This window comes from Nothobranchius furzeri, chromosome 3 (genome assembly GCF_043380555.1).
Source record: "Nothobranchius furzeri strain GRZ-AD chromosome 3, NfurGRZ-RIMD1, whole genome shotgun sequence".
In the NCBI taxonomy this organism is placed as follows: Eukaryota; Metazoa; Chordata; class Actinopteri; order Cyprinodontiformes; family Nothobranchiidae; genus Nothobranchius; species Nothobranchius furzeri.
This window is the reverse complement of record NC_091743.1, coordinates 4,327,510-4,346,309: the sequence shown is the minus strand read 5'-3', so window position 1 is coordinate 4,346,309 and position 18,800 is coordinate 4,327,510. Positions and strand designations below refer to the sequence as shown.

At 47.3% G+C, this 18,800-nt stretch overlaps 1 protein-coding gene across 4 annotated transcripts in view; it reads left to right on the top strand.

Moving 5' to 3' along the window:
* Positions 1 to 18,800, top strand: part of LOC107373568 (calcium-dependent secretion activator 1) — a 603,181-nt gene that overhangs the window by 49,230 nt on the left and 535,151 nt on the right. For all 4 annotated transcript variants that reach the window (XR_011520070.1, XM_070549106.1, XM_070549105.1 and 1 more), the window contains exons 10-11: positions 11,451 to 11,559; positions 12,553 to 12,765. Coding sequence is in view for 3 of the 4 variants with exons in the window: in XM_070549106.1 (XP_070405207.1) it covers positions 11,451 to 11,559; positions 12,553 to 12,765 (322 nt within the window). In the remaining variant the exon portion in view is untranslated. The remainder of the gene's footprint in view (positions 1 to 11,450; positions 11,560 to 12,552; positions 12,766 to 18,800) is intronic.

Genomic DNA, 18,800 nt, shown 5'->3' with positions numbered 1-18,800 from the left:
CAGGCGGTAGAGCAGATTGTCCAGTAATCAGAAGGTTGCAGGTTCAATCCTGGCTCCAACCAGAGAATGCTGCTGTTGTGTCCTTGGGCAAGACACTTAACCCACCTTACCTGCTGGTGTTGGTTGGAGGGATCGGTGGCGCCTCTGTCAGTGCGCCTCAGGGCAGCTGTAGCTACATCGTAGCTCATCACCATCAGTGTAGGTCTGTGTGAATGATACTGTAATAAAGTTCATTTACATTTAAAATTTACATTCGCTTCTAAACTGTTTACTTTCCAGCAAGAGAAGAATGAAGATAAAGGACTCTTTTCTTTTATTAAATCAAAGAACTCTATTTTTAATTAAGCTAATCAAAACAAGTGTTAGTCAATAATACAATGTGACCGATCTGTGAAATAACAATGTTATGATTAATATGTTTTAATAAGTACCGTAAATCCTGTAATACAGGCCGGTATTCAATTAAAGGCCGGGTCTCCAATTTTGGCCGGTGTCGGAGTCAGCGGAGGTAAATAATGGCCGGTCTCTTATTGTGGCCGGGTGGAATGTGGTGACAAGCAAGTATGAGCGTCCCAGCGGCAGGGTTATAGTCCCCTAATCAACCAGCAGGAGGCAGTAGAGGTTCACGCAGACCCTTAATAGGCTTTTTCTTCAACGCTTTGTAACGCTACAGACACGATCCTCTATCACGCTCCTACCACACAGAGTCACGGTGTCAGTTAACCATGCTAATTCAACCCGCTCCACAGAACACACATCACCTTCCCTGTGGCTTACATAACACTCACACAACACGCAAATCAGCACATAGGAACTAGCAGAACGATAGGAAACACATATAACACAATACCCAGAATGCACCTGGCTTACAACCCCAGCCAGGTCATTACACTATCAAGTTCAAAGAGAACGTGCTGATTATGCTGCAGAACACTCTGGAGAGCAGCAGTAGGGGTTGTATGAACTAGTCGACTTCACTATAGTGACTTTTTATGCCTGTCGTCGACTAGTCGCTGTCACGTGATAATGACCGGCAAGATGCAGCCCTCGGAAAAGACAGCAGCCTGCTGTCAGCAGGTGACAAGCTCCTGCGCTCGGGGGGTGGGGGGCAACGCGCTGTGCCAGACCGTAGGTACTGACACGCGATCGTTCATGTCGGTTCATTTCCTTGTGTTTAACTTTGAAAATGTGGGCGCAAAAACTCCAGCGAACCATTAGTTCATTTTGCTCAAATAGAAATAGAGGCCTGCCTCTAATACTGGCCCTCCTTCCAATAAAGGCCTGGAGCTTAATGAGCTTGAGTCAAATACAGGCCCGGGCCTGTATTAGAGGATTTACGGTAAATGACTTAATCTAGTTCACTAGACACACTAACACGTAATGTAAACAACGCATGACACATTGCTGTTACTGATCCAATCAGAACCTTCCTAGTCCGAAGCGTGGCAGAGTCTCTGTGGTGATTATAAATCTGCCAGCTTTGATTCGACCAGAATTCAAAACATCCAGATTAATAAAACCAGTTCCAACGCCATCTTAGTTCAGTTCTCAAGATCTCACTGGAGTTCACCGCATGCTAAGCGAAGTATCGGACCGGCCATCTGGACTTCCTTTTTTAAGCTGAGAACCACCAAGCTGGAAAAATCTGTTGCATTTTACCAACCAAGCAATGGTTCCTTTCAGAATAAAAGCTGAACTCACTGACCCAAGGAGGGTCCCTTTTGACGCTGTGAACTACCTGTCACATTTTACCTGGAGATGATCCAAAGACTGGTTTGTCGTACTGTTGACGCGATTCCATCTGCGCCAGTACCAGAGGAGGGTTTGTGGACCTGGCACTCCGGATCTGTACGGTGGTCTCACTGAGGGTATGTGTGGATACGACAAATATGGCGTCTCATGTGTTTATGAAACTCCTCCGGTCAAACTCTGATCATAGTTAGGAGCAAAACATCATCTCCCGCTCAGACTTGCTTCTTCGGATACGAGAGTTCTGATCATAACACTCATTCACACACACCATCCATCTCACATCTCATTCAAACAGATACATCCATCATTAGTAGAGATAGTCTTGTTTAAATTGTTTAAAAATAAAATTATTTAGTAATAAATCATCTTAAACATTTGAAGGACTCTCTCTCTTCTCTTGTCTCTCAGTTATTACAAAGTGTTACAAATCCCTACATTACAAAGTTCCAATCTTCTGGTTAAATAACTCAGTGGTCCGTAAGATGGATTTAATACTCGATATGCAATCTTAACGTCTCACGGTCCTTAAATTAGATGTAAATTAACTTTATTACAATACACTGTAGTGTAAAGCGCTTCGGAGCCCTTACTCTGAGAGGCGCTATACAAGTCCCGGCTTTTGTATGTTTTTTTTGTCAGCCGTGATAGTTCTGTGGCTTAAGAAGTCCCCACTGCGATAGCGCAGTGTCACTCAGAGGGAGAAAATATATTTACCAAGACTACATCATGTCCCAAAACCTTCAATTACTGTCTAAGTTGTCATGGTTACTGAAATGCTGTGTATAAGCAGGTGTATTTACATGTACAATAGTCATAACATCCTGCCTCAAGTGGAGGAGTTTAAGTATCTCAGGGTCTTGTTCACAATTGAAGGAAAGATGGAGGAGTCGTTGGCCTCTATGGAGAGGGAGTCGTGTTGATAAAAAAATGGTAAATGGCCTGTATTTGTTATAGTGTCTTCTAGAGTCCTGGAACCCCCCAAGGCGCTTTACAACACAATCAGTCATTCACACGCTGGTGGTGATGAGCTACCATGTAGCCACAGCTGCACTGGAGCGCTCTGACAGAGGCGAGGTCGGTCCCTCCAACCACCACCAGCAGGCAAGGAGCGGTTAAGTGTCTTGCCAAAGGTCACAACGACAGCGTCAAACTGAGCAGGGCTCGAACCTGCAACTTCCTGATTACGGGGAGAGAATTTAACTCTTGTACCATCGTCACCCCAATGCAATAGATGCATAGATCAGACGCAGGAAGGTGTGACCTAGACTGAAGCCGCTTAGGATTGAGATCCAAAGCTGCATTATGGTGAAATCCAAGCCCCGCCCCTATTTAAAGTGGGCTTTTCACGTTTGGCATGAATGAAAGAAGCCAGCTACTTCTCCTGTAATTTCACCAGAAAAGAAACAAAACAGTGCCCTGATCAAAGCAAACACACACACACACACACACACACACACACACACACACACACACACACACACACACACATGGGTTAACATGAATGTTCATTCCTATAATGATTTATTCGAGATCTTAAGTCACACCAGATCAGTCTACTTGCTGAACCTAATAATGATTGGTTTACCAGTGTATTCACATATTAATGTTATTATTAGGCTCCAGCAACGAAAGCGCTGCTAAGGCCTATTGTATCTGCTCCGTTTATTAGGCCCGAGCAGCGAAGCTGCGAAGGCCTATTGTTAATGCTCCGTTTATTATAATTATTAGGCCCGATCAACGAAAGCACTGCGAAGGCCTCTTGTTTTTCCTCCTTTTATTAGGCCCGAGCAACGAAAGTGCTGCTAAGGCCTATTGTATCTGCTCTGTTTATTAATGGGCCCAAGCAGCGAAAGCGCTGTGAAGGCCTCTTGTTTTTCCTCCATTTATTATTATTAGGCCCGAGCAACGAAAGCGCTGCTAAGGCCTACTGTATCTGCTCTGTTTATTATTAGGCCCAAGCAGCGAAAGCACTACGAAGGCCTCTTGTTTTTCCTCCGTTTATTATTATTAGGCCCGGGCAGCGAAAGCGCTGCGACAGCCTCTTGTTTTTCCTCCGTTTATTATTAGGCCCAAGCAGCGAAGCTGCGAAGACCTATTGTTTTTGCTATGTTTATTATTAGGCCCGAGCAGCGAAAGCGCTGCAAAGGCCTCTTGTTTTTGCTCTGTTTATTAGGCCTGAGCAGCGAAAGCGAAATTGCTGTGAGGGCCTCTTGTTTCAGCTATGTTTATTATTTATTATTCTTAGCCCGCTTTGAATGGCTTTTTGGGGACCTTATCATACCCCAAAACTCAAAATATTTTGCAAACTTGTCAGGCCTGGTGAAAATTTTGATATTTTAAAGATCCCAAAAAAATCGCTAAGAAAATGGCTGAACAGCGCCCCCTACAAGGTGAAAAATACCCCTCTCCTTAAAGCTTAGTTTATCTTACAGTTATGAAATTTTGTACACTTGTAGTAGTCAACAGTCCGCACAGAAAAGCCTCTTGCAACCATGGTCAATATCAAACAGGAAGTCTGCCATTTTGGGTTGAAATGGCAAGTTTTAGCCATTTTTGCCGTTTTTAGGGTCCGTTTCTGATTGGATTGCTCGATCATTTTTTGCACTATCGTCTTGAAATTTGTGGGAAATTGCTCAGAAGGGATGGGCAATCATTTAGAAAACAATAAAACTGACTTTTTGTATATGCTGAAGGGGCGGGGCCAGGCCTCAAAAGTTGACTACTCGCCAAAAATATATAAATTGCTATAACTTCATAACTGAATGGAAAATTTTCTGTGGTCATTCGTCATCCACCCACAAACTAAATTGAATGGTCAGATGATGACATCACACAAGCCCCACCCCCTCAGGACCAATGATTTTCCTCTAGGGTTTTGTTTTCTCTTGTTTTTCTTTTCTCCCCTTCTGTTTGAGTTCCCTTTATTTATGGCCCTCCTCGGACACTGACATAAACTGAGTGCTTGTTTTATGTGTCATTCTTCCTCCCGTCAGTCTTTCTCCTCTGTTATGATGTTGGCTTATGGATGGTTACATAGGGATCTGGTGCCATGGTGTGTTCAGATGTCCAGAGGAGGTGCTGATCTGTGTGTGGGGGTTTTCTGTACATGTTGATCTTAATGATGCCATCCTCTCTGTGATGGATGTTCATATCTAAGAATGAAATGGTTCGGTTTAGTTCTTCTTCATGGGTGTATTTGATGTTGCTGGTTTTCTCTACTCCTCCTTGAACCGTCACCTTATCGTGGTGGAGGAGTTTGAGTGCCCTAATGATCCTAGGAGCTATGTTGTCTGGGGCACTCTGTGCCCCTGGTAGGGTCTCCCATGACAAATTGGTCTTAGGTGAAGGATGAGACAAAGAACGGTTCAGAGGGTCTTTCATGGATTTAAATTCAAAGAGTCTGTATACCCGGCCAGGAGGGTTACCGGCGTCCCACCCTGGAGCCAGGTCTGGGGTTGGGGCCCGTGAGCGAGCGCCTGGTGGCCGGGCTTTCGCCCATGGGGCCCGGCCGGGCCCAGCCCGAACCGGATACCTGGGCTCATCCAACTGTGGACCCAACACCTGCAGAAGGAACATGAATGGTCCAGTGCAGTGTGGATCGGGTGGCAGACCAAGGCAGGAGCCTTGGCGGTCCGATCCCCAGACAAGGAAACTGGTTTTTGGGACATGGAACCTCACCTCGCTGGCGGGGAAGGAGCAGGAGCTTGTGGCAGAGGTTTAGCGGTACCGGCTAGATATAGTCGGACTCACCTCGACACATAGCATTGGCTCTGGAACCCAAGTCCTTGAGAGTGGTTGGACACTGTCCTTTGCTGGAGTTGCTCCAGGTGAGAGGCCGAGGGCTGGGGTTGGCTTTGTGTTAGCCCCAAGACTCTCTGCCTGTGTGTTGGGGTTTATCCCGGGGGACGAGAGGGTAGCTTCCTTGCACCTTCGGGCCAGGGAACGGGTCCGGACTGTTGTTTGTGCTTATGGGCCAAATATCAGTTCAGAGTACCCACCCTTTTTGGAGTCCCTGGGATGAGTGCTAAATAGTACTCCATCAGGGGACTCCATTGTCCTGCTGGGGGACTTCAATGCTCACGTGGGCAATGACAGCTTGACCTGGAGGGGTGTGATTGGGAGGAATGGCCCGCCTGATCTGAACTCGAGTGGTGTTTCGTTATTGGACTTCTGTGCAAGCCGCAGTTTGGCCATAGCGAACACCATGTTCGAACATAAGGATGCCCATCGGTACACTTGGTACCAGGGCAGCCTATGCTGCAGGAGATGATAGAATTTGTAGTCTATCATCTGACCTGCGGCTGCATGTTTTGGGCACCCAAGTGAAGAGAGGAGCGGAGCTGTCAACTGATCACCACCTGGTTGTGAGTTAGATCAGATGGCAGGGGAAGGTGCCGCGTAGACCTGGCAGACCCAAATGCATAGAGGGGGTCTGCTGGGAACGCCTGGCAGAAGAACATGTCAAGATGGTCTTCAACTCCCACCTCCGGCAGAGCGTTGACCGCGTCCCAAGAGCAGTGGGGGACATTGACTCCGAGTGGGCCGTGTTCCACTCTGCGATTGTTGAGGCAGCTGTTGCTAGCTGTGGTCACAAGGTGGCCGGTGCCAGTCATGGTGGCAACTCCCGTACCCGCTGGTGGACACCAGAGGTTCGGTGAGCCGTCAGGCTGAAGAAGGAGGCCTACAGGGCGTGGCTTGTCTGTGGGACTCCAGAGGCAGCAGACAGGTACCGGATAGCCAAGTGGGGTGCAGCAGTGGCAGTTGCCGAGGCAAAATCTCGGGCGTGGGAGGAGTTTGGTGAGGCCATGTAGAAAGACTATTGATCGGCTCCAAAGAGGTTCTGGCAAACTGTCCGGCGCTTCAGAAGAGTGAGGCAGCAACTCTCTCATACTGTTTACAGTGGGAATGGGGAGCTGCTGACGTCAACTGGGGCTATAGTCGGGCGGTGGAAGGAATACTTTGAGGAGCTCCTCAATCCCACCTACACGCATTCCGAGGAGGAGCCAGAGCCGGGAGACCTGGGTATGGACTATCCAATCTCTGGGGCAGAAGTTGCTGAGGTAGTCAAACAACTATACAGTGGCGGAGCCCCGGGGTTGGATGAGATTCATCCTGGGTATCTCAAGGCTATGGATGTGGTAGGGCTGTCGTGGTTCACACATCTCTGCAACTTTGCGTGGTCATCGGGGGCAGTTCCTGTGGAGTGGCAGACCGGGATGATGTTCCCCATCTTTAAGAAGGGTGACCGGATGGTGTGTTCCAACTATAGGGGGATCTCACTACTCAGCCTCCCTGGAAAGGTCTACTCCAAGGTACTGGAGAGGAGGGTCCGATCGATAGTTGAATCTCAGACTGGGGAGGAGGAGCAATGTGGTTTTCGTCCTAGCCGTGGAACTGTGGACCAGCTCTATACACTTGCAAGGGTAATGGAGTGGGCATGGGAGTTTGCCCAACCAATCCACATGTGTTTTGTGGATTTGGAGAAGGCTTATGACCGTGTCCCCAGGGGCACCCTGTGGGGGACGCTCCAGGAGTATGGGGTGGGTGGCTTTCTGTTAAGGGCCATTCAGTCCTTTTACCAGAGGAGCGTGAGTTTGGTCCGCATAGCCGGTAGTAAGTCGGGCCTGTTCCGGGTGAGGGTTGGACTCGACCAGGGCTGCCCTTTGTCACCGGTTCTGTTCATTATCTTTATGGACAGAATTTCTAGGCGCAGTCGTGGTGTGGAGTGTATCGAGTTTGGTGGCAGGAGAATCTCGTCTCTGCTTTTTGCGGATGATGTGGTCCTCCTAGCATCATCCAGCTCTGACCTTCAGCTCTGGCTGGGTAGGTTCACGGCCGAGTGTGAAGCGGCTGGGATGAGGATCAGCACCTCCAAATTTGAGACCATGGTTCTCGACCGGAAAAGGATTGCTTGCCAACTCCGGGTCAGAGGAGAGGTCCTACCTCAAGTGGAGGAGTTTAAGTATCTCGGGGTCTTGTTCACGAGTGAGGGTAGGAGGGATCGGGAGATCGACAGGCGGATTGGTTCAGCGTCTGCAGTGATGTGGACGCTGCACCGATCAGTCATGGTGAAGAGGGAGCTGAGCCAGAAAGCCAGGCTCTCGATTTACCGGTCGATTTACATCCCAATCCTCACCTATGGTCATGAGCTTTGGGTAATGACCGAAAGAACGAAATCGCGGATACAAGCGGCCGAAATGAGTTTCCTCCGTAGGGTGGCCGGGCTCAGCCTTAGAGATAGGGTGAGGAGCTCGGACATTCGGGGGGGACTCGGAGTAGTACCGCTGCTCTTCTGGAATGAAAGGAGTCAGTTGAGGTGGTTTGGGTCTCTGGTCAGGATGCCTCCTGGACACCTCCCTGGGGAGGTGTTTCGGATATGTCCTGCCGGCAGGAGGGCCCCGGGTCGACCCAGGACATGTTTGAGAGGTTACATCTCCAATCTGGTCCGGGAACGCCTTGGGGTCCTGCCGGAGGAGCTGGTGGAGGTGGCCAGGGAGAGGACGGTCTGGAGCTCCCTAGTTAGGATGCTGCCCCCGCGACCCGGACCCGGATAAGCGGAGGAAGACGACGACGTGTGGATATTCTGCCTGATGATCACTGGATTTCTCCTGATTGGAGTGGGAGGATATCTGGTTTTCTGGAAATTTGGGAAGACGGAAGCGATTGGAGGGCGACCCGCACCCACGGAAAGCACCGTCCGTGTGGAGACTTCTCAGACTGGGACGTTACTCGAGGTGAATCTTAAGCCGGACAATGTTCTAGCTGCGACACCGGTATTAGTGCACAAAATGGATGTCATCTCGGAGAGAGTCACAGGACGGTATGGACAGGTTGAAAAACCCAAAATTGGCTTCACTGAAGGACTGGAATGATCCGTTTAAAAACTGAAGGCAGAGAGGAAAATTTTCTCAGCCTGACCCAAACATATTCTTGTTATCTGAATCTGACGCCCTGGTAGCCTCGAGCGGCAAGCAAAGAAAACCCCCACGAAGGAATGTAGACAGATGCTGTGACTCCCCACCACCCCCCACCCCCCACCCCCCGCACCATGTACGCACAAATCAGTCAGATGTGAAAAGAGCCTCAAAAGGAGTTTTGTACTTGTAAACTGATCTGTGTGTAATGTAGTTTTGTCCGTGTGTACCAGGTGATTTGTATGTGTCGGAGCTGAAGTTACACATGAAAATGTAAACACAAGTTACAAATCAAGAGGTGCACACACACACAAATTTAGACACACACACACACACAACTTATGATATACACAAACAACTATAGACACATACACACAACTCTAGATACACAAACCCAACTCTAGATACACACACACAGATCTTATTCAACGATACTTTATTAATCCCAGAGGGAAATTAGAGTTTTAGTACACACAATTCTGAGATCAGACATTCATACATAGGCAAAGACAAAGACACATGACAAGAATTGGTGACTGTGGTCATTTGCAACCTGAGTTGCGCTACCTTAATAGAGATAAGAGGGGTTTACATGAGGATTGGGTCAGGTGGAGGAAAAAAAAGGCACTTCAGAGTCACCCTCCACAGGGAGGGCAGCGTTGCTATGCAAAAAAACACTTCAGACAGAAATGCACACAGACTTCAGACATAACATAAGTGCCCACTAGGTGGGGTGGTAGGGTTTGGGACTCTCCACACGTCAGTGAATGCAGCCACGATAAGCAGCGCTTGTCACCTCAGTCTGGACAGGGGAGGGAGGTCGTTAGGTGTAGAGGGCACAGTGACTCCTGGAACGATTCAGCGGCCTTCACAGCTAATAGTCCCGCCCAGGCTGGGATAGGGAGACAGAGTTGCCATGGCGACGGCAGCATTCCACATTTCTTTGGGGGGGTGTTACCAGATTGAGATAAGAAATTGTTTGGGGGTCAGACAGAGTTAATTTCTTCTCTGTCTTAAAGTTCCGCTGATCCTTAACCTCTCAAAATCCCATAATGGCGTTAATCTATTCCAATATGTGCTGATTCGTCCACTCGCTCCTTGCCGAAAAGCAGGAAACCTGACACCAACACCACAAATATCCAGACGTCTTCAAAATCCTCTACAGAGCATTGAGATCAGAAAATCAGGTTCCACTGTTTCCAGGAGTCCATGATATGCCCAACTGGATCTGTCCCAGAGGGGCACCCGGGAGCCACTTCTCCCATTCTCATCGTTGAAAAGATTTTGTCAATCGCGTTGAGAGACCAACTGACCAGGTCCATTTTAATAATTTAAGTTTTCAGTTTTCCAGAAAAAATGCAGAAGCACCATCCACCCAAAGACAGACAAAGAGCCTTGGGGGATAAGATAGGGAGGAGAGGAGGAAAAAAGCGTCTGTACTCTCCAAGAGCCGGAAGAAGAGACTTTTTTCTCCACATAGATGATTGCCTTCAACCATCAACCGTAGACCTGCACACTGGCGTTGGATGGGTTAAGATTCATTTAATAACTGATTAAACATCAATACATTCAGTCTGATTATTTCATAATCCCAGACATCACATTCGTTACTAAGACATTTAATTAAACTTTTAATAACGTTTTGGATCAGCGTGTGATTAATCTGATATTACCTTAAATCCTCATCCTGTATGGTCATTAGTAGTAGACATATGCTAATAGATTTATTCTTATAAACTATATTCTTGTCTCTGTGTTGTTTCCCTGGATTAACCAAAGTACCCAGTTTCATCAGCAATCAGATATTAAAGGTTCAATAATATTGATAATCCAGATGTTTATGGAATATTACATTTTATTGAATATCTTTATATTCTATTAACATTTTATAGAACCTAACCACTAAGAAAACATTACACATCACTCTCTTCAGATGTTCAGGAACGGGAGAGCTGTCATGGTGGCGAGTGGCCTGTTGGTTATGGTAAACACGTTTCTCTACCCCAGCCCACTGCATCCCACTTTCTGTAAATCCTTTGAACTTAGTTTCACTTCTCAAACATTGCCGTATGTCTCCTAGATGAGCGATTCGGCTAAAACAGCCAACGGCCTTTACAGGAGTTACACCACTGCATAACGGTGCTGCCACTCGCCCTTATTCTCCATCACCGCCGCTCTCTCTCTCCTCCAGCTGACTGGCAGCTGAGAAGGAGAGAGTGTGAGGAAGGCGGACAGACAGAAATGGGTGTTTGGGGAGATGGGGAACTGTGTACCTTGTAGTGTCCTGGAGGCCAGGGAGTTGCTGGAGAATTGGTCCAGCTCTCTCCATCCTTTTTGTGACCTCAGGTCTCATCAGTGCTGTCTTGTCTCACACACACACACACACACACACACACACACACACACACACACACACACACACACACACACACACACACACACACACACACACACACACACACACACTGGTGACACAAGCGCACACAGGCTGCAGTTTCAGCAGCAGTGGCAACAAAGCCAGGCTGGCCAGCGTTTGTATTGGTGAGCTGATTCCAGTACGACAGGCCGCTACAGGAATGTCAGTCACACAGGAACAGCCCCTGCTGCTCCGCTCCTCACACCCGTCATTCTGCATATTTAACACGGTCTTTTATGGCTTACACGGTGGCGACGTCATCAAACTGGTCGAATTCCAAACGTCTTCTCTGTGCCTGACAGCCTCTCATGAGCGGTGTGTTTCAAGCTGTCTGGAGAAACTGATGAATACTTCTGTCTGACTTACAGGTGAGCCAGTACACCTTTGCCATGTGCAGCTACAGAGAAAAGAAGGCTGAGCCTGTGGAGCTTCTTCAGTTGGATGGCTACACTGTGGACTACACTGACCCTCAGCCAGGTGAGATGAACCAGCTTATAGTCATACCCAGAAAGGACTCGGTTCCTGACGTGCACCTGAGTGCCCAAATGAAATTCAACTCATCAAGTATCCAACTGGGTGCATCCTTTTACTTTGAGTCACAGGAGTTGACACTTCAGGAAGTTAAAAGCAGCCAGATGATGCCCTTCTAAACTTTGAAAGCAAAGCTAGGCACGCCACATGCTAAAATGTTACCGTTGGCACTGATGTCATTCAGCTTAAATATGAAATGGTCTGCTTAAGGAACACCCCACCTCCAGCTGCGTGAGCTCCACCCATTCATGACCAATGGTCCAAGATCTACAAAGCACCATGGGCTGCAAGGAAGCTCGTGGCCATAGATGAGGGCAGGAACCTAGATCCGCCGGTAAACGGAGAGTGTGACCCTCTGGCTCGGCTCTCTTCAGATTGGTACAGCGCCGGCATCACTGCAGACGCAGCACCAATCCGCCTATCGATCTCACGAGCCAGGAAGAGCAGCAGGTGAGGAGATGAGAACGTCAGGAAAGAGAAACACAAAGGGCTCCTGGAAGGATGGCTGCAGTTTTAGTGGTCGCAGAAGCTGAAACAAACCGACGGTGGTGAAAATGGTGCATTTCTTTAAACAGCCCTTTGTGTTGAGGCTGAGCTGATCAAAGCGTACGGAAGCTGTGTGGTCTCCTCCTGGTCCTGTGCTAACATGACCCCAGCGCCCCACCTGTTGGAGCTGACCTCCCTGTTGCTGCCTCCTGCACTAGTACATCATGAACACATCTGATTTGTTTCATTTAGTGATGAATCCCTTCTGTAGACGTGAACGGTGGCTGGGAGACATTTAAGCTGTAGGATTAAGGTGTTAAAACCACGAACGCACAGCCAGTGTGTCTTTAATGATAACATGTTTTCATCTAACTGTGGACTTAGTCAAACTGGTGTCTCTGCAGCTCGGCTACACAGACGTGAGTCTTCAGACTAGTTGTGCGTGTTCTGCAGGTTTGGATGGCGGGAGGACTTTCTTCAATGCTGTCAAAGAAGGAGACACCGTGATCTTTGCCAGTGATGATGAACAGGACCGTATCCTGTGGGTCCAGGCCATGTACAGGGCCACTGGTCAGTCACACAAGCCAGTGCCTCCCACCCAGGTCCAAAAGCTCAACTCCAGAGGGAGCACCGCCCCACAGCTGGATGCACCCATATCCCAGTTCTGTAAGTGTTCAGGCCTCAGGCCTGCTGTTGGTGAGACCAGTCGTATCGGTTTCAACGGTTCTAAACATGAAAACCTGAAGGGTACCTTCATGTTTTGGATCATCTAAAACAATCTGAGAACTGACATTTTCTCATGAGGGTCATGTCCCCGTCTCCTTTTGTAGTCTTCCTATCATGCTTGATGATGATTCTACCAGCCTGGGTGTTCTCACCCTGTGCACTGTTATTCTTGGTGTGCTGCCTTTGTCCCATGCCTTTGGCTTTGCTGTGTGTCTTTATGTTTCTCTGTTCCTCCTTTTTTCTTTCTCTGTGTAAACTTTGACCCTACTCTGCTGTAGCTGGATTAAAGGGTAAGTGCTCTGCTCACCTCTCTTTTTCCCATTAGTCTACCACTCCCTCTGTGTGAAATTTGTGTTTGACAAACAACTAAATTACTAAGAAAACATGATAAATAAATGATATGACCTGCACAGCTGCCCTGGGGCACGCTGACAGAGCGGGGCCCGCTGGGCGCTGGCGTCGCCGGCCCCTCCGGCCACCACCAGCAGGGAGGGTGGGTTAAGGGTCTTGTCCAAGGACACCACAGCAGAGTTCTCTGTTCAGAGCTGGGATCAAACTTGCAACCTTCTGATTACTGGACAACCCCCTCTGCCTCTTGGCCCCCCCCCCCCCAAGGAATGTACTGGACTCAAGTGATTACAGGCACAACAGCTCTTTAAGAGCTACTTCACACCTCAGACATCTGACCTGCAGGCCGTGGTTGCATCTCATCACCGGTGAACCTGAACTCAAAGGGAGCTACTACTCTTTGAGACTCGTGATCTCAACATCCGATGAATCACCACTCAGGCCGCCCCTCCTCCGGACCACCGGGAGCGACTTATACCAAAGGCTATTGTAGGCTGCACACTGGCGTCGGATGGTTTTACAAACAGATCTGTCGTGTAACAAACAAATAGCCAAATTTATTTTACAACCCAGACTCCACAAAATCTCTCAGAGGCTTAAGAAAGGTTCTACTAAACCATCTAGCTTCCTTTTATCCATCACATGAACTCACTTCATAGCCATCATCATTCATATCTTGTCTTGTATAATTATTAGTTTAGGGAAAAAATTCATTTTCACAAACTATATTCTTGACTCTGTCTGAATTAATATGAAGTATTTTTATGGTCCCTGAATAAGTAAAAGTAACTAAAATCTTCTGATTAAACATTCAAAGATCAATCATGTTGATGTTTCATATTCATATGAAGTTATCACATCTTATTGATCATTTTAATAAATATGTAGTGAATCCTTAATGCTACATTAATTAATTAATTAATTAATTAATTAATTAATTAATTAATTAATTAATTAATTAATTAATTAATTAATTAATTAATTAATTAATTAATTAATTAATTAATTAATTAATCCAAAGCGACGTGCAATAGATAACCAACAGGGCATGTTGTGATCTGTGGGGGAAACTGGAGTACCCGGAGGAAACCCGCACATGCATGGAGAGAACACGCAACGCCACGCAGAAAGGCCGCAGCTCATGAAACATGCGGTGGCCTCTCGTACGCAATCGTCTGATAATAAATCCCACCTGTGTGTATCCGGGTGCTCGTGTTCGCTCTCAGTCTTTCAACAGGAAGAAACCTCCAGAGGATCCTGGCTCAGCATAAGCAGCCATCGTCCACGACTCACTGGGGATGGAGAAGACAGAGCACACACACACACACACACACACACACACACACACACACACACACACACACACACACACACACCAAGTAGTGTTTCTATGGTTACATTGTGATTTCTTAGTAAATATTCTATTTGGTGAAAGATAAACTTTATTGTATTTATCCTAGTGGATCTATAATTAAACGGGTAAACTACTAGTAGCACATTCAATGTCAAAGAGAGTAAAATGTTATCAGGAGAGGGAGAATGTTTAAGTGGTTAGCAGCAGTGTGCTAGACGATGGCCCCCTCCATGAGGCCACCACAGCTCAGCAGAACATCGTTGTAGCTTCTTCTGGGGAGAAAAACACTTAGAGAGAAAATAAAGTTAACAGCTGAAATAGCAGGAAATAGTACAGTTAAAGAGCAGACTGTAGAAGAATCATCAGATCATCTGCTGCTGTGGCCCCCAGACTCTGGCCCTCTCTCCCCCTGAGCCTGAGACCGGTGGACTCAGTGGTCTTCTTTAAACTCACCTGTTTAGGTCTTGGTGTTACCTTCATCACCCTCTCCTTATTCTGCTCTTTCTACTTATTCCACCTTTCCCAGGTTCCACTGATGTCCCTCTTTCCTTTTCATTTTGTCTCTGCCAACGGAGCTCCCTGTCGGCTCCTTCAGCTCTCTTGCTGCTTTTCATCGTAAGCTAGGACTCGGGAGTCAGGGAAAAAAACAAGGCCAAGCTCATCCTAAAGGGGGAGATACGAACCCATTCGCAACATCACTCATAATTAGTTCACCCTATCACTACATCATGCGTAAATAGCTGCTAGGTGCAGGCAGGGAAGACTTTCTGCTTCAGGGAGTGCGCTCGTTGCTGCCTCCAGGTGGTCAAAATCAGGAAGGATTAGAAAACCCTCTGGGTTATTTTGAGACTTGGCACACATAAACTATGGCTTTGGTTCAAGATACCTTCTCTGTAAGTGTATGTATATAATGTAAATGTAAATATGTTTGCACAGGCTTGCTAAATCCGATCCTGTCTTCTGACGGACATTTTTGGAAGTGGCAGCGGAAAGAAAGTGTGGAACTCCATTTTTAGAATGACAGCAATTTGACATAAAAATTTGAGACACGCCTTGACCTAAATGAAGAAATGACTAAATTCACATAGGTGAGGTTGTTCTGAAAAGAATGATACCAAATAAGTTCAATGTAAAGGTGGATACACCTAGTTATACCACCGACTCAGAGGCTGCTGGTCTCCTGTTCAATGAATACCACGATGGTCCAGAAGTAGGTGCAAGTGACTTAGGCACCGGATGGACTGTGGGACCTTTAGACAGTCAGAAGGATTCCTTTGTGTACATAGATTTATTAGCAGGTTCTTAGTGTCAACATGAATGGTGTGTGTGTGTGTGTGCGTGTGTGTGTGTGTGTGTGTGCGTGTGTGTGTGTGTGTGTGTGTGTGTGTGTGTGTGTGTGTGTGTGTGTGTGTGTGTGTGTGTGTGTGTGTGCTTGTGGGTGTATGGTACACAGTCCCATCATTAAGGCTGTGTTCGTCAGTAATGAGGTAAAGCTCAGTGGCCTAGTGGTAGAGTGTCCGCCCTGAGACTGGGAGATCAGGGTTCGATTCCTGGTCAGGTCATACCAAAGACTTAGAAAAAATGGGACCCAATGCCTCCCTGCTTGACACTCAGCATAAAGGGCAAAGGTGTCATTTTAACCGGGGGCGCCGGGGACATATCCCCGGCAAAATTTGTGATTGGCAACTGTGTCCCCCCCACTTTCAAAAAAGCCTGCTGATGAGGATTTTTGTTTTACCAGCTCAGATCTTATCAGGGGTCGGCAACCTGTTCCCATCAAAGAGCCATAATTACCCATTTCCCACGGTAATTTTGGACGGACCTTAATAAGCAGTGACTTAAGTGAAGCAGGCAGGTCGCGCTAGAAAATTTCGTTTAAAAAGACGTCATAAATGTTTTCCCTCGTCATTTTTATTTATAAAATATGAAGTAAAGACTCACAATTTAATTTTCATTCATTTGTCATTAATATGTAGTCTACACCCGTGCGTTAAGTGGACCATCTTCCAGTAAAAGAAAAGCATCCAGCCCACCTCTCCAAATGCGTAAAATGTGCATCAGCCGCTAGTTAGGCGCACCGCGCGCACCGTCAGCTACGTCAGCCCAGACAAGAGCAGAGCAAATAGAGAAAGAATAGAGGATAATTGTGTCTGGATGTGGATGGAGATTACATTTTACAGCAGCCTGATCATCATTTAAATACGTAAACCATCACCTGGCTTTTAGTCCACGCTATCAGCATTATTTTTATTGGTGTGTGTGTGTGTGTGAGTGTGTGTGTGTGTGAGTGTGCTTTCCACATCAAACACTGGTCTAACCGACCAGACCAGCGTGTCCAGTAACATATTACTGTTACAATTAAACAGTTTCACTTCATGTATGCTAGGAACGTTTCACCTGCCGTGGCCCGACCGCTTCTGCTCCACATAAACTTTGTGCGTAATCAAATGTCTCTACAGGTGCTTTCTGAGCTGAAGAGGCTCTGCCTCAGACTGGATGCATCATACGTGTCCACATTAGAGACGGGAACAAGCGCCGCCCAGCCAAAGTCTCACAATTTCATAAAAAGAAAATTTTTCCAAGTGACACGTCCCTCAGAGAGACCGGGTTTCCAGACCGCCTGGAAATCCTATCGCATGCACCGTGGCTCCGCGCCGCGAACCCCTCTGAGGATCCCCAGCTCACTGTCCACCGTGGGCGCTCATAAGGTCCACAGCGAGCTGAAGATGTGGAGAGGGGCCCGGAGCGCATCGCAGAACCAGAGCGCACGCGGGAAGATTCCTCCGACTGAAGCGAGACTTGTCACTTAGAAAATGTTCCCTGATTACGAAACAATGGCCGAACAGCGCCCGCTCCCGTCTCCAGTGTGGCAACACATCCAGGAGCCGTCTGAGGAGAGTCCCAGAATCTCACATCCTCGTCAGCTCAGAAGCGCCTATGATTACGCACAAGCGTGACGCGTCAAGCCGGTCTCACAGTAAGACCGGGCGACCTGTTCAGGTTTACGCAGACAATCTTTACATTTAGAATTGACATACAGATGTAAAATTAATGCAGTAAAATATAAAGCATTTTATTTAAATATCCATTCATTATTTTACAAGCACAGAGAGCCGCATCAGATGGATGGAAGAGCCGCATGCGGCTCCAGAGCCGTGGGTTGCCGACCCCTGTGCTAGCCTACTTTATTGTCCCCAGCAATTTTTAAACCCCACTCAAGTGTATGGTTATTGTCCCCAGCAATTCTGAAAACAAACTGACGCCCTTGATTAAGGGGGTTGGATTTGGGGGTTAAACCACCAAATGGTTCCCGAGCGCGGCTGTGTCTGCAGCTCACCGCTCCCCCAGGGGATGGGTCAAATGCGGAGAACAAATTTCGCACACACATCAGTGTGTGTGACAACTAATGGGACTTTAAAATGGGGTGTGCAGTTTTGCTCGGGAAACTGTTTTATTACACAGCACAAGGTAAAAGGGTTCCTTTCTTAACCCTCCCACTGTCCTAATTATCAAAGCACAAAGAGGACTCAAATGCAGAGCTCTCACAGTTTTAATCAGCAGAAGGGATTCCTGGAGTACAACACAACTGAAAAGTCCAAATCTAACTGAATACACTTTTACCAAGTGTTTCTGAGAGCAGAAGACAAACTGGCAAAGGAAACTGTTGCAAAGACGCTTAAATGGAGAAGCTAGGACCCAGGTGCAAGACATGAGGCAGATTAGTGAGGAGCCTCATGTCGTGAAGCTGCCTGTAATGAGACAGGAAGTGAATGCACAAAATAAAACAGGAAGTACCAGAAATACAATAAAACCAGAAACAAGACTGCAAAGCACTCAACCTGCAGAATCACCCATGACACTAATGGATGTGACCCCGTGAGGAAAGTTGACCTTAGAGCAGGATTGATGGTTTATCCCTCGGGTCCATGAGGCAGGGGTGAGCTGGTGCTCACTCCTCACCCCTGCCTCATGGACCCAAGGGATAAACCAGCAACCCTGCTCTATGGTCAACTTTCCTCACGGGGTCACATCCATTAGGACAGTGGGGGGGCGGGGGGGGGGGGGGGGTATGGTTACTGTTAAGATGCAGACCCCCCCCCAATAGTTAACAATGTCAGGAATGTCAATAAGCTCTTGTTTATTATTGCACTGAGTAGCTTTAGTAAAGAGACCCTTACTTAGAGTGTTACCACTACATCTAATTCCACGAGTAATAACTGTAATGAACTATTTATAGAGCTATCTGAGACAGGACTGGGTCGACTACGCTTAG